Source organism: Physeter macrocephalus, chromosome 6, assembly GCF_002837175.3.
Source record: "Physeter macrocephalus isolate SW-GA chromosome 6, ASM283717v5, whole genome shotgun sequence".
NCBI lineage: Eukaryota > Metazoa > Chordata > Mammalia > Artiodactyla > Physeteridae > Physeter > Physeter macrocephalus.
The window spans coordinates 1,072,126-1,088,333 of NC_041219.1; the positions used below are offsets into that span (position 1 = coordinate 1,072,126).

At 43.6% G+C, this 16,208-nt stretch overlaps 1 protein-coding gene across 1 annotated transcript in view; it reads left to right on the top strand.

The window, feature by feature from the left end:
• Positions 1–3,383: 3,383 nt before the first annotated feature.
• Positions 3,384–16,208, top strand: part of RASSF3 (Ras association domain family member 3) — a 76,455-nt gene continuing 63,630 nt past the window's right edge. Inside the window, exon 1 of the mRNA XM_024122843.3 lies at positions 3,384–3,669. Coding sequence (XP_023978611.1) covers positions 3,559–3,669 — 111 coding nt within the window. The 5' untranslated portion in view covers positions 3,384–3,558. The remainder of the gene's footprint in view (positions 3,670–16,208) is intronic.

The window sequence follows — 16,208 nt, forward strand, 5'->3', positions numbered from 1 at the left end:
ATATTTATTTGGTTGCACTGGGTCTTAGTTGCAGCAGGCAGGCTCCTTAGTTGTGGCATGCAGACTCTTAGTTGAGGGATGCATGTGGGATCTAGTTCACTGACCAGGGATCAAACCCGGTCCCCCTGCATTGGGAGCACAGTCTCAACCACTGCACCACCAGGGAAGTCCCTATTTCTCCTTTTGTAAACTGATTGTCATGTCCCTTGCTTATTTTTTTCATTAGGTATCAAAATTCTAATTGATTTGTATGAGCTCTTTGTATTTTAAGGATACAGTTATGCACAAAATATTTCCCCCAGTTTTCCCATCTTTTGCCATTATGTGTGTTAAAATATTAAAAATTTTACATAGTCAAACCTAGAAGTCTTTTCCTCTGTGATCTTGTGTTTTATTAGGACAAGTTGACAAAAGAAAAATTTTACCTCTAAATATATTTAGTCAAAGGGTGAGCTGTGTCTAAATTTTTTTTCTACATTTATTATATTGATATTTGAGTTTCTACTGTTTGTGGATATATAGTACTTAAAGAATCTGATTTAAACTTCGTGATTTGTAATCACATTTATAGGATTATTTTTCTCCTGGGTGGTTTATTTGGTGAGCAAAAAGGGTTAAAACTGTTACTAAAGCCTCTTCTTACAAATTCTTACAAATTCTCCTGTGTGTTTGACAGTAAGTCCATTCAGCTGAACTTGGTTGCACACATTTTAGTTATTCCATCCCCTTCCCTGAATTTTAAATGTTAAAAATGCTTAATGTGACATTTTGAATTTTTAGACAAATTTTACAAATACTAATTTCATGAACCAAATTTTAAATTCATAATATTTTTTTATCAAGAATACTACCAGGGGAACTGCCTGGCTGTCCAGTGGTTAGGACTCCATGCTCTCACTGCCTAGGGACCAGATTCAATCCCTGGTCAGGGAACTAAGACCCCACAAGACACATGGTGTGGCCAAAAAAAAAAAAAAAAAAAGTACTAAAGTTTGCCCAAGTGTTAAAAAAAAATACTATCAGAAAAATATAGATATATGATTGCTATGCTGATTTAGGAAACAGAATGCCAATTCTTCCTTTATTTATTTATTGCTTTTTGTTGTTTAAAAGCAGTGCCTTTGGGCTTCCCTGGTGGCGCAGTGGTTGAGAGTCCGCCTGCCGATGCAGGGGACACAGGTTCATGCCCCGGTCCGGGAAGATCCCAAATGCTGTGGAGCGGCTGGGCCCGTGAGCCATGGCCGCTGAGCCTGTGCATCCGGAGCCTGTGCTCCGCAAAGGGAGAGGCCACAACAGTGAGAGGCCCGCATACCACAAAAACAAAAAACAAACAAAAAAAACAAAAACAAACAAAAAAAGCAGTGCTTCTACTTCATTATTCAATTATGCTTTTTTGTTACACCTGATTCTAATGGTGTGCTGACAGGTATAAAAATTAATTCTGTCCTTTGGAACTTAATACCAGGAAAAAATCCTATTTATGGTATGGTGGATCACAAAGCACTTTAATGTATTTTTTCTTTTAATATGTTTCTTCAAAGTATTCAGAAACTGCATAAAATAATTTGTTCTGTGCGGGGTTATTTCCTTCTTTCCATTCACAATAAAACAAGTTATTTAAATTCTTTAATGTACACATGACAAACTGGAGTATTTAATGAGGATTATGTTCATGAAATAATGGAAACCAAATGACAAATATCTATCATAAAGTAAGTATATCATCTCATTCCCTTACATTAGGTTATGTGCATGGCATACATAGGGATCAGCTTAGACTGGGTGAAACAATATAGAATTAGAATTCCTGGTTTCTAATTATTCAGTAGCTGTGTGGCTGGGAAGGCTTTAATGTTGCAGGATCTTTAAAATGGGCTGTAACTCCAAGGCCTGCCTCTTGGGGTTGCTGTGAATCCCTTGGGTTAATAGACAACTTTGCAAACTGGATGTGAGTAAGCCTGAAGGAAGATAGAGCAGGTATGCAAGCCTTCTTTCTGCCTGAAATAGAATGACTCAAGAGCCAATTCTCTCCTTCTTGTCATCTCTGGGCCAGCTCTGCCTCCCAGCTAGTCCACAAGCGACCATGGCTGACACGGACCAAGCAGAGGACCTAGAAGGGTTATCTGAAGATCTTCAGATCAGAATGATCCCAGGCCTCCCACCTTACAGCTCCCTTCCTTTCTTTAAGCCTCAGCTGCTCTAGGTGTAAAATGAGCATAAAATAGTCCTAACTACCTTATAGAGTTGTTTTGAGGACTAAAGGAGATAATGCAAGAAAGTTTAGCTATAATGGCTGAAAAATTTGTTTTCTAACCCGTCTCTTCCCCTCCTAAGAAGCCTCATCCTAAAGCCGGCTTACTATAGCAGGGCTGAAACTTCAAAACAACCTTTCGGTCAGGATCTCTGCAAGGAAGTTAGTATGATTTAAATCAATTCAATAACACCAAGGTGTAAATGACTAACATCCACAGGTGGCTTGGAGGAAAAATTTGCATTTTAAAAGAGGATTAGCTGACAGAAAGGATTCAGAAAATAGGGATTTTTTTTTTTTTTTTTTTTGAGGAGGGTGAATAGAGTTCCCTGAACCCTTCACCTCAACGCTGAAATCATGCCTTGTAGGTTTAAAGCGGATTGTGGAAGGGGACATTTAAAAAGCACGTTTAATTAATAAGTACTCGAACTGCAGAACTAGTTCACCCCCCTTCGCACCAAGTGGCCTCAAAGATCATAATGACCTTGGCGGTCCTTATCTGGGAATGAACCCTCACTAGAAAGAAGGGCGAGAGGGAAAGACCGAAGCTCAACTGAATTTCCGGAAAGGATGTTTTCATTTGAATAAACTCAACCCAGTCGTTACCTCCCCATTCGTCTCAGCTAACTTTTAACCCTCCTGGAGGGCCGAGGTGCCGGAGTTCAGGACGGGGCGAAAAGGCTACAGGACGCCTGAGGGTCTTGGGGGGGGGGGTGTCCCTCGGCCGGGCAATCTCCACTGCCACCAGCTGGACCCCGGGAAGGGGCGAGCAGTGCGGGGACAGCGGAGAAATTTCCCTGCTCTGCTTGGGCCCTCCCCCAAACCCGAGCTAGCCGGGCGTGGGGCGGGTGGACTGATCTCAGAGGAACTGGCAGGATCCGGGAGGCTGGGGAAGCGAACGGGAGCACAGACGCAGCCATCGTGGCGGGGCTCCCGGGGTTCCCCAAATACTGCTAGGGAAGAGCAGCACGCTTGGAACCGGCCGGCTGCGCCCCCCCCACCTGCGGCCGCGCGGGGAGTGCCCACGCCGCGTGGGGAGCGTCCCGGGCCTTTCGGGGCGGGGCCCCAGGGGCGGGGTCGCAGGCAGCTTCAGGGCCCCAGCCGCGCCCAGAATCGGGCCGGGAAGGCGGGAGGCGGCAGGAGGGCCCCGGACGGCCGAATTGAGCGGCGGCCGCAGCTGCAGCAGGACGGCCCGCCGGCGGCTCGGGGCCGCGCGCCGGGAACCTCGCGGGGCGGGCGGGCGCGGCACCCCCTGCCTGGCCGCCAGCTCCCCGGGGAGGCGGCCCGCGCGCGACGGGACCAGCAGCATGAGCAGCGGCTACAGCAGCCTGGAGGAGGACGCCGAGGACTTCTTCTTCACCGCCAGGACCTCCTTCTTCAGGAGAGCGCCCCAGGGCAAGCCCCGCGCCGGCCAGCAAGTGAGTGGCGTGCCCGGTAGGCGCTGTAGCCGGCGCGCGCTCGCTCCCGGGGAGTGCTGGCGCGGCGGGACCCCCAAGTCCACGGGTCTCCGCGGGCCGCGCGGGGGATGCTCGCGAGGAAGGAGGAGGAGCTGGAGGCCTCCGAGAAGGGGTTTCTGTCTTTCCGGATGCCGGGGTAGTTCCTTGAGCTTGTGCGTGCGGGCGTGCGCGGGGCGCCCTGGGGAGGGAAGCCGGAGGGAGGGCGGGGAGGCGGAGGGCCCGCTCCCGCCTGCCGCGCCAGATGGCCTCTGTTGCTCTGCCTCCGGTGGCCGGAGGCTGGGGGGCAGTTCTGAGAGCCAGGAGGCGTCCGCCGGCCACTCCCCGCTTTTCCCCTGCGCCTGGGGACGCCCTTCGCCCCCTCGCGGGCCTCACGCCGGCCCCCACTATTAGTCCGTTCCCTGGCCTGTGGCCCCTGGAGTGGCTTGGGGGCCGTGTAACAGCCAGGAGTGGACGTGGGGACCTGGCCTCCCCTACCTTCCCCGTCCAGGCGCCTCTCGTGGCGGGATGGGTGGGGGAGCGCTGAGAGGAACGCCTGGCCTGACCAGAGCAGGCGTTCGTTAAATCTTGGTAGCGAGAGTCAAGGTTGTGCGTTTTCAGTAAAGTCAATTGTATAGGTGCCTCCAATGTTGCAAACAAGTTCCGGTGCTAGGTAGGATCGGCCGGCGAGAGCTGAGCCTTCGGCCGGTTTCTTCCTTTTTTGGAGGAAGCGTGCAGTGGGAAGCATGACTTGGGAGAAGATGGGAAGAGTACTTGGGCCGGTTTCGCCGACCGTGACAGTGTCAGGGAGGTTACCCCGAAACAGGACACTTGGGCAGACTTCGAAGTCGAGCGCTTGAACCCCGCGGCCTCCTGGCCCTGGGAGTCACACCAAGGAAGCCCTGCCAACCCAGACGTGCTCGTATCAGATGAGAGAAGGCTGGACCGGAACAAATTGGTTACTCTTAAAAAACAGTAGGCGCGCTCCAAACATCGCCATCAGACTTATTTAGTTCTGGAGACTAGAAGCAAGGAAAATAGTTCAGGGCCGGGTGATCCCTTCTGGGAGGGGTGAGGACGGAGTAATGTGTCAGGGTTTCCTTGCCAGACTTTTTAAGTTTATTTAACCACTTTATGAGGTCAAATTTCTTGTTAGGATTCGGAAGTTTTTTGAACCTCTTAACTTCCAAACCAGAAGAAGCGGGGAGAGGGGAGAGGGAAGGGCAAGAGTGAAGTCGGGTACCCTTATTCAGTAGCAGGTAACCCCAAGTGAAGTTCTGGTTCAGTAGGTCTCCGTTCTTTATTGTTTCTAAGGCTTAAGGCCATACTATTTACTAGTCACTTTAACCTGAGGCTGCTGTAACGAATGCCGCAAGCTAGGTGACTTAAACAAGTATGTGTTTCTGACAGTTCTAGAGGCTAGGAGTCTGAGATCTGGGTGCCAGCATGTCGGGTTCTGATGAGGGCCCCTTCCTGGCTTGCAGACAGCCAACTTCTGGCAGTGTCCTCACCCTGAGAAAGGACTGCCTCTTTCCTGCTTAAGAGGACACTCATCCCATTGTGTGGGGGGCACCCTCAAGACCTGGTTACCTCCCAAAGGCCCCGCATCCCAAATCCTGTCACATTAGGGCTTCATCATGTGAACTGGGCAGGGGTGGAGCAAAAACATTCAGTCCATAGCAAGTGAAATCTTATTTTTAGTGGAGTGTATTTTAAGGACAGGAGTCTGCTGTGAGGTTTCGAAGTCAGAAATACCCGCCCTCCAGTCATTGGTAGAAGGATTGTATTTCCTTGTACTTTTTTCACTTTGCTTTTCTCTTTCTTGACCACCCCTTTCTTTCCCTTCTCTACTTTCTTGCTGTCATCATTTGACACTTGGAATAGAGATTGTCAGAGATGGTTGTGGTAGTTTGAAGTCTATTCCGGAGGTGACTAGTATCTCCAAAAAACTTTGAATTCTCCAGGTGTGAGATGCTCCTTGACAAGGGCCGAAGTATCCAGGTTGAACTTGTATGAAAATGCTTTAGTGCTTTAAAAGTAAAAATATTTTTTTCTGGGTTTATACACACACAGTGTTTCTATGTTATACTCATTAACTTATGTAATATTCATCTAGTATATATATATTATACTCATTTAATGTTACTTATTTAGTATTTAGAATTGGCCTGACATCAATATGTATTTTGAAGATTGTGCTGAAAATCAGGACAGTAAGACCTAGACCTTTGCTTAAAGAGCTTCAAAGTATATTCTGAAACTTTATTGCCTGTGTATTTCCCCTTCTAACATAACACATACAGGGTGCTGATTTAGAAGACTTATATGCCAGTTGGAGAAGGTGTTCTCATTGAATTTTTGTGGGCATTTGGGTTTATTTAAAGAGTGAGTCTGTTCAATTCCTGATAAGATTTGTGAGTTAAGGAAGTAAAACATCATAAATTTAAAGCAAAGCACTCTTAATACAGAACATTTCTTTTACCTGAGGTTAGATAAGCCTTTTTTCATTTTTTACGCTGGTGATTGTAAGAATTAGGTAGGCACTTCTGACATATAGTGTAGAAGTGAAATTTATCTTTTCTTCAGAGAGATGGAAAGAGAAGTTGTCAGAAGGACCTATTATTGATAATAGTGAGTTTTTTGGTGCTATACCACCTGGTGGAAAAGCCAGGAAAATGTGGTTTCTAGAACTCGTGAAAATATCCAGGGAAAGCAAGATGTTTGTGGTAAAAGCAGGATGGGGAGAAAGGGGGAAGGAGGTTGAGAAATTTCTTTCTTCTCTTTCCAGGCAAAGGAACATAGCCCAACTTCTTTCTTTCTCCAAGAATAACAAAAATGTTATTTTCTTTCTTATTTTATATTGGTGCCCTCTTTAAGAAAGAAAAAAAAAGAAAGGAAAAGGCTTAAAAAACAGTCTGAAAGATATAGAGGGAATGAACATGTGTGGCCTTTTGGTGGTAGTTTGAATGTCATGCTTACTGCTGTATCCCCAGGGCCTCCATCAGTGACTATTAGTTGAAATGAATGAATTCTTTCCTGGTTTGATAATTGTTGGCTCTTTATGGGTTTTCAATGTACCCTGTCTCATGATTCTTCCAAGAATCCTCTGAGCATTAACCTAATGAAAGGTTAAGCCTTGTTAAGTGGTTCACCAAAGACCTCCATTTAGGTGGGGGAAGGGCAGAACTCGTTTTCCTGACTCAAATTCCGGTCTCCTTTTTGCTGCTTCTCGGCTATAAAAATAATTTTTGTTTTTTAATTTTTGGCTCCACCATGCGGCATGCGAGATCTTGGTTCCCCGACCAGGGATCGAACCTGTACCCCCTGCAGTGGAAGTGCTGAGTCTTAACCACTGGACTGCCAGGAAGTCCCCAAAATAATTTTAATATTCCATTTTCCTTTTGCAAAATGGACATCTATAATTTAGGAGTTTCTTAAAACTTTGACACCCGGTAGGTGTCATTCATATATCTTCATTACAGTGTTCATGATTCATACTTTTGAATTCATCATTTTGTTTTGTGCAGAACCAAGAATGTCAACAGTCTGTTACCATAATTTTCCTTTTCTACACAATCAGGCTTCCAAGAGTAGAAATGGACTAAAATTGTTGGACTTCCCTTGTGGCGCAGTGGTTAAGAATCTGCCTGCCAGTGCAGGGGACATAGGTTTGAGCCCTGGTCCGGGAAGATCCCACATGCCGTGGAGCAACTAAGCCTGTGCGCCACAACTACTGAGCCTGCGCTCTAGGGCCTGCGAACCACAACTACTGAGCCTGCGTGCCACAACTACTGAAGCCTGCGCACCTAGAGCCCGTGCTCTTCAGCTAGAGAAGCCACCGCAATGAGAAGCCCGCGCACAGCAATGAGAGAGGAGCCCCCGCTCGCTGCAACTAGAGAAAGTCCGCCCACAGCAACGAAGACCCAATGCAGCCATAAATAAATAAATAAAATAAATAAATAAATAAGAAATTGACTAAAATTATTAATATAATCTGTCAGCATGTCTTATTCTGCTTTTTCTGTAAGCTAAGGCTTGAGCCTTGTGTAGATAATAGGAATAAGACATGACACTGTGTTCGCTTTAAAAGTAGAATAGCCAAGAAGTCTTGAAGAACTTGAAATTGTCTTCTGAACCATCCATGCTTTTAAAAAAGTTAAACTGAAGAATGGTTTAATAAGGCAAGCCTGTGAGACTCCACATAACAGGCCTCAAGTTTGCCCCTGGGTTTTTTCCTTATCATAATTTAAATATTTTTGTGGTTCTCTGGTTCTGTGTCTTATTGCTGGAATCAACAGTAATGAGTTGCACTGTTTTATTCAGTGTTTCCATTAGAAGTTTTGGTGATAGACTGCGGGGGTAGGGATACAAAGAACAGTGGTTTATAACATTAAAGGTATTTCGGTTAAACTTTTTATACTAACATTGAATCCCTATATTACTGAATATAAACATTCCCAGCAGTCAGTTTTGCTGGGTGCACGGTCATGTGCACATTTTGTTGCCGTGTCTGATATATTCTGTCCTTGCACAGTATTAATCCATTGGAATTTTGTGTTTGTGTGAGCAGGACTCACAGAGACACATTCCTTTAACTAAATTTCGAAAGGAAATTAGTCACCAATCTTATATACCTGCATACATGAACAATACACTCTCTACCTCATTTCTTCTTCTGGCTAACTTGCAAGATTTGGAATTATTTGGAAAGCAGTGACACAAAACATTTACGAAAAGAAAAGCTAAAAATATCCAATAATGTGGTTATTCTTTTTAGACTTCCTTTGGCAGTCAGTGCATGTCATACTGTAAACATTCATTTTCTGGGACAAAAAAAATGAGACTGACCAAATGCTTTCTAGGGTGGCCTGATCACCAGCTTCTAGCCCGGAGCATCAGTTCTTGCTTACTCCCAGCTTCCTACATGAATATCTGCCTTTTCATAAAGGCCCCAGTTTGAGGCTTGTTTTTCACTTCTGATTTGTCCCAGGGTCATTAGCTAGCCAGACCTCTCTTTGGAAGGCATGGTGAAAGACAACATTGAACATTATAAGATATGTGCTTGCAAAGGTACATCTTGGCTAACTTGGCCTGTTTGCGTCCTTGTCTCATTGAAGAGCTGATATATATGTTGCCTTGTAGGAGGTTTTATTCTGGCTCAGCAAGTATTGCCTATATCCTATATGTTATATAACAAGGCTCAGCTTATTGTTCACTCTCTGATGCAACAGCTTTTAAATAACAGCCTGTAACTAGGACCCTAGTCGTATTAATAAGCCTTCTTCAGTTGCCTTCAATATCCAGGTTATTCCCCATCACAGAACCTGGGCCTGGAATTGCTTCCCTTAGTTCCTCTTCCCTGTCAGCTTACATGTCACCTTCCCAAAGAAGTCTTCCTGAACCACCAATCTGAAGTAGGCACCCTTCCCTCTGAAAGTCCTCTGCTCTTTCCCTTCGTAGCAAAAATTATAATTTGTTATTATATTTTGTTTAGGACAGAGACTAGCACGTTTACCCAGGGTCTAAAATAGATACCCGGCAGTTAGTAGGCGATTGAATGAATGGAAGCCTACTCATTTTGGATGAAAGTCCCAGTACTTGGTACTGTGAGTTTTCCTTTATACACAAATGTACACAGTTTCCCCCCCTTTCCCAGCTAGACCATAAGCCTCCACAGTATCTTAGCCATTTAAAAAAGGATGATATTGGTATATCTGTTACTTCTAGTTTAGATATAACTCTATTTTTTCCCTTATTTTAAGAAAGCCACTCATTCATTCATTCATACAACAGTTGAGTTTATTTTTGCAAACAGTTTATTTTTGCTGTGAATGGAAAGAGTAGAAGGCTGAGGGGAGGGGTGCATACTTCGGATTGGTGATTCAGGAAGACTTCTCTGAGAAGGTGACATGTAAGGAGGATCTGCATCTTCCCCCCACCCCCAAATCTGGCTCTGGGGACAGAACAGTGAAAAAATGTCCCTAGCCTCATTTAGTAATTTTTAAAAAGCTTATCAAATACACAAATTAAAGCATCTCTCATTTTTCTTTAAAGAGCTAGCTCCTTTAGTAAAAGGGACCTTTTAACTGTTTACAGTTTTTCAGGAACCACCCCTATTGTGCAAAAAGTCTGGTAAAGCTATTACATCTATTTAGATGGAAATGTTGGCTGAGATGTGTACCCCTGTAAAACAAGCCACATTTCTCTGTTGACATCTGTCCTAAACTTGTAGATGATTGTGTTCCAGCAGAAACATAATCATCCTATAGTTAGTTCTGGTTTGCCTCTCAGTGGCTAGGTGAAATGGTTTTTGTTTACTTGCTATATACGTATTTTTAATGGAGAGGGCCCAGATACACACAAGGAAAGAGATGTCAGAGCCCATAAAAAAGATTAAAATGTGAAATAAAGGTAAAAATGTCACAAAATAGAAGTGACCATCATTCTAAAACTGTGCTGCCCACATAGGGTAGTTATTAGCCTGATTTGAGAGAGGCTGTGAGTCTGAAATACATACTGGATTTCCAAGACAAAGGAAAGAGAATATAAAATATACCACAATAATTTTTTGATATTGATTACGTGTTGAAATAATACTTAGGATATATTGAGTCAAATAAAATTAATTTTTACCTCTTTATTTTTTAACATGGCTATTGGACAATTTTAAGTTAGTGGTTTACGTTATATCTCTGTTGGACAATGCTGTTTGAGCTAACTCTTGCCAGGGGTGTGAATCTCCATCCTTTAGATGGCTGCAGGTGAATGGATATGGTACCAGCCAGGCCCACTGGGAAGATTTTTCTTTGTGAAGAGGAACTTGCCGTTTGCTGTTTGGTATAGTTTCTTCTCGGCCTAGCTTGGGTCACACATACAAGCATTCTGAGATTGTGAAACTTTTGTGTGGGGGGACTTCCCTTTTTCTCGCTTGTGTGCTGATAGGATAAAACCATCCTATTGGCATTCTAGCTGCAACTGTGCCTTCAGTGTACAGAGGAGAGAGGGCTCATTCTTTCATAGAGTATTAACACAGCCAGAGTAATCTGCATTTTATATAGACTGTAATTGCTCACTGCTGCTACATGATTCCATCAGCTAAGATAATTTACCAATTATATATTGCAACACTCAGTTCTTTTGCCAGATACTAAACAAAGTGAGATAATAAGAGAAGGAAAAAGGATGAGTTGGGGAATTGGAGACCAGAAGAATAGATTTGGAAGATCTTGGATATAAAAGATTTAGAATGTAAGCAGCAAAGTGTTTTCATGAAATTAATGCAGGTTGGGCAGAGTGTGTGTGTGTGTGTATGTGTGTGTGTGTGTGGATTGTGAAAGGAGTTTCCTGATTTCCTAAATTCATTTCCCAAGATTCAGTGAACAAACCAGATTGAAACCTGCTCTCATGCCGTTTAGTTAGATCAACTCTTATCCATGGTAAAGAGCAAGATCTGAGTTCAAAATTTGGCCCCATGTTTGTTTTGTATATGCTGAAAAAATGAGTAATTTCTCATATGCATGTCATTTGTACTGGAAAGATTTTATAAATAGCTAGAGCAATGTGTTCTTAAATTTTATTTTATTTTTTGTTAATTAATTAATTTTTGGCTGCTTTGGTTCTTCCTTGTTGTTCGCGGCTTTCTTTAGTTGCAGCGAGCAGGGCCTACTCTTTGTTGTGGTGTCCGGGCTTCTCATTGTGGTGGCTTCTCTTGTTGCGGAGCACGGGCTCTAGGCGAGGGCTTTAGTAGTTGTGGCTCGAGGGCTCCAGAGCGCAGGCTCAGTAGTTGTGGCGCACGGGCTTAGTTGCTCCGCAGCATGTGGAATCTTCCTGGACCAGGGCTCAAACCCGTGTTCCCTGCATTGGCAGGCAGATTCTCAACCACTGCGCCACCACGGGAGCCCCTTAAATTTCGTTAATAGTGCTATAAAAAGCACATCATAGATATTATTTATATATAAATATTATTTTGTAGAATTGTTTTCTAGGTTTTTTCATTTTTCTGTTTTGCACATATATAATCATACTGTACTGTCATTTTTAAAAATTGTGGTTTGGGAATTCCCTGGCTGTCCAGTGGTCAGGACTCTGCGCTTTTACTGCAGGGCCCAGGTTCGATCCCTGGTCAGGGAACTAAGATCCCACAAGCTGCGGTGGCATGGCCAAGAAAATAAAAATGAAAATTGTGGTTTAATATAGGTAACAGAATTTGCCATCTAAACCATTTTTAAGTGTTCAGTAGTATTAAGCACATTTACATTGCTGTGTATCCAGTTGCCAGAACTTTTTCATCTTGGAAACTGGAACTCTGTCCTCATTAAACTACAATTCCCCTTTTCTCCTCCTGGCCAGCTCCTGGCAACCAGCATTTTACTTTTTGTTTCTGTGTGTCTCTCATAAGTGGTATCATACAGTATGTCTTTTTGTGACTGGCTTATTTCACTTAGCATAGGTCCTTAAGGTTCATCCATGTGTCAGAATTTCCTTCAAGTCTGAATCATGTTCCATTTTATACATATATTTACCTCATTTTGTTTATCCATGAATCAGTTGATGGACATTTGGGCTGCTTCCACCTTCTGACTATTGTGAATATTGCTGTTGTGAACATGAGTGTACAGATAGATATCTCTTAGAGACCCTGGTTTCAATTATTTCAGGTATATACCCAGAAGTGACATTGTTGAATCATATGATAATTCTATTTTTAATTTTTTGAGGAAAATTATACTAATAGATTTGAATCCTGCTATTTAAACTTAGAATTATGAGATATTGCTGCATGATTTCAGCTATCATTTTGATGTCTACATTGTATTTTACTGAGTAGGCGGTTATTCCTGAAATAAGGGAAAACATGGATGTTTCTAATTTTGCTAATAACACTATAGTGAACAAGAGCAAGAAACCTTTACCATTTATGGATTTTTTTCTATTTTTTAAAAATTTTTTATTTTTTTAAATTTATTTTTGGCTATGTTGGGTCTTCATTGCTGCGCGCATGCTTTCTCTAGTTGCAGCGAGCGGGGGCTACTCTTCGTAGTAGTGTGTGGGCTTATTGCAGTGGCTTCTCTTGTGGAGCACGGGCTCTAGGCGTGTGGGCTTCAGTAGTTGCGGCCCGTGGTCTCAGTAGTTATGGCTCGTGGGCCCTAGAGCACATGGGCTTCAGTAGGTGTAGTGCATGGACTTAGTTGTTCCACGGCATGTGGGATCTTCCCAGACCAGGGATTGAACCCGTGTCCCCTGCCTTGGCAGGCGGATTCTTAACCACTGCACCACCAGGGACGTCCTGGATTGTTTTCTTTTAGGATAGATGTACAAAATAGAATTTATTGAGCATGAGGGTGTAACCATTTTATGGCTCCAGTTATTTATTGTCAATTTAAGACTATATTTTTATCTGGTTTCACTGCACCCTCAGCTCCAGTGGATGTAGTCATTAAGATAGAGGAAAAACTTCGTAGACACCTTATTGTTATTGCATTCCTTTAATTAACAGTGAATTTAGGGACTTCCTTGACAGCCCAGTGGTTAAGATTCCTTGCTTCCACTGCAGCACTGCAGGGTGTTCAGTCACTGGTTGGGGAAGTAAAGATCCCACATGCTGTGAAGTGTGGCCAAAAAAACCCGAAAAACAAAACACAACGGTGAATTTAATTTTTGTGTGTGTGTGTGTGGTACGCGGGCCTCTCACTGCTGTGGCCTCTCCCGTTGCGGAGCACAGGCTCCGGACGCGCAGGCTCAGCGGCCATGGCTCACGGGCCCAGCTGCTCCGCGGCATGTGGGATCTCCCCGGACCGGGGCACGAACTCGTGTTCCCTGCATCGGCAGACGGATTCTCAACCACTGCGCCACCAGGGAAGCCCGTGAATTTAATTTTTTTTGTACTTCTGAGTGGGTCTTCCTCTTGGTGTGAGCAATGTTCATGGCTTTTTTTTTTTTTTTTAATTTGTTTTATTTATTTATTTTCCACTGCATTGGGTCCTCGTTGCTGTGCGCGGGCTTTCTCTAGTTACGTGAGCGGGGGCTACTCTTCGTTGCAGTGCACGGGCTTCTCACTGTGGTGGCTCCTCTTGTTGTGGAGCACAGGCTTCAGTAGTTGTGGCACGCGGGCTCTAGAGCACAAGCTCAGTAGTTGTGGCGCACTGACTTAGTTGCTCTGCGGCATGTGGGGTCTTCCCGGACCAGGGCTCGAACCCGTGTCCCCTGCATTGGCAGGCAGATTCTTAACCACTGCGCCACCAGGGAAGTCCCTGTTTGTGGCTTTTGACCATATGTTAGGTAGGTAGAAATCTTGAGAACACCGCTCTTTGAGTCTTATGCCTATTTAGCTGGGTAGATGCTTCCCCTTTTTTGTGGTCAGCTGAACTTCAGGTGATTTTTGACTTTGTTTGTACCAAAGGGTGGTTGCATGTTCTGGCCTTTGGAAATACTTTAGAATGTGTTTCAGGCTGACATCACTGAAACTCAGCAAAATACTTTTTTAACTCCTATAATTACAGCACAGGAAAGGCATTGCTAAGACAGCATCAGCATCCTGTGAATACACTGTGGAATATTGAGGGTGGGGAGCTGGATGATGTATCTTTTGCTAACCATGTGAAAAAGGGTGACTGGGAGTGCCTGCTTATCTTTGAATTTCAATAAATTTAGCATCAGTTTTTCAACCACTATCGTAGAATTTTGAGGAATCTAAGCTCTCTTATAAATATACTGGGAACTGAAAAAAGTTTAGGACAAACTAGTAAAAATCCCACCTACAAAAGAGGATTTTTATACTGTTTACCTGTGAGCTTATTGTTTGTGGTTGAAAAATTGCAATTAGATGGAATCTGTCCCCACAGTCTGCTTTAAGGTTCACCTGTGTCCGAAATTGTTGCTTAATGTGTTATAATCTGATTAACCGCGAGTTTGGTCTCATTTAATTTTTTCCTTCTTTCAGAGTATTTTAATTAAGTGAATCTTTTAAAAGGATGTGAAGAGTTATTTCTGACTTTAGATAGATTGTGAACCCTCCTTAATCCTCATATTCTTAGACAACTCAAATTTACCCTGAAAATTTCCTACAGATGCTTGTTTTGAGGAATATTTTTTTTGGTATTTTGCCATTTAGGTCATAGAAATTTGTGTGTCTGATACAGTTCTTTTTTTTTTTTTTTTTCGGGACACGGGGGTCTCACTGCTGTGGCCTCTCCCGTTGCGGAGCACAGGCTCCGGACGCGCAGGCTCAGTGGCCATGGCTCACGGGCCCAGCCGCTCTGCGACATGTGGGATCTTCCCGGACTGGGGCACAAACCCGTGTCCTCTGCATCGGTAGGCGGACTCTCAACCACTGAGCCACCAGGGAAGCCCTGATACAGTTCTTAAACAGCAAAACAAAAACCAAAAAATTTTTATGAAAATAGAAAACATAGCTAGGTGCATTACATAGGAGAAAAAAAAATACCAATACTAAAATGAAGTTTAACATTCCATGATGTTTTACAGTTAAAGGAGCTTTCCAGGGGAATTAATTCAGTTGTTTTATTTGGACTCTAATTTCAGTGGAGCTTTGAGATGAGAAACAAAACAGAAGTTTTATTGGTTTAAGCAGATCCAGGTTTAATGAAGCACAGCAAAGGTGAATTCAGGGGTTGCTTGACTGTAGTCAGTGATTTCCCAGCATGGGAAAATATAAATATTATGTAGGTGGCTTTAAGAAACAATATTACTTTTGTATGTTTAAGGCCTGTTTCTGTTTGTTTAAACACGCTTGTGGATTGCTTTTTCTTGCCTGTTTTCCTTTGAGGGGAAGTACTGCTGTTTCAGATCTGAGGTTTGGGAATTCCTTTCTTGCTTTTCCTAATGGTCTGGGGTGGGCATGCAGTGCAGTTGGCTGGCATGAGTGTGGTCGTTCTGCCGTACTGAGGTGTGGGGTTGGATCCTCGGCCGTACCGTGGGTCTCGGCTAGAGGAAATTTTTCCTGTGAACTGTACCCAAAGTATAATTATTCCTGCCATTCAGTGGAGAGGATTTGGAGGTAGGTCCTGTAGAAGACCTTTCAAAAAGGCAAACCTAGCACCCATATCAGCAAATCAACTTGAGATCCATTCTCACTGCACTAGTTCCTGTGAAGTTTTCATTAAAATGGATCTTAGCGGGGAGGGGCAAAATAGGGGTGGGGAGTAAAGAGGTACCAACTATTACGAATAAAATAAGGTACAAGGGTATATTGTACAAAATAGGGAATATAGCTACTATTTTATAATAACTATAAATGGACTATAACCTTTAAAAATTGTGAATCACTGTATTGTACACCTGTAACATATTATACATCAACTGTACTTCAATTTAAAAAAATCAATATAAGAAGAAAAAATAAAATGGATTTTGTTCTTTTTAGGTGAGGCTATTACTATAAAAAAAGGGGGGGGCTTCCCTGGTGGCACAGTGGTTGAGAGTCCGCCTGCCGATGCAGGGGATACGGGTTTGTGCCCCGGTCCGGGAAGATCCCACATGCCGCGGAGCGGCTGGGCCCGTGAGCC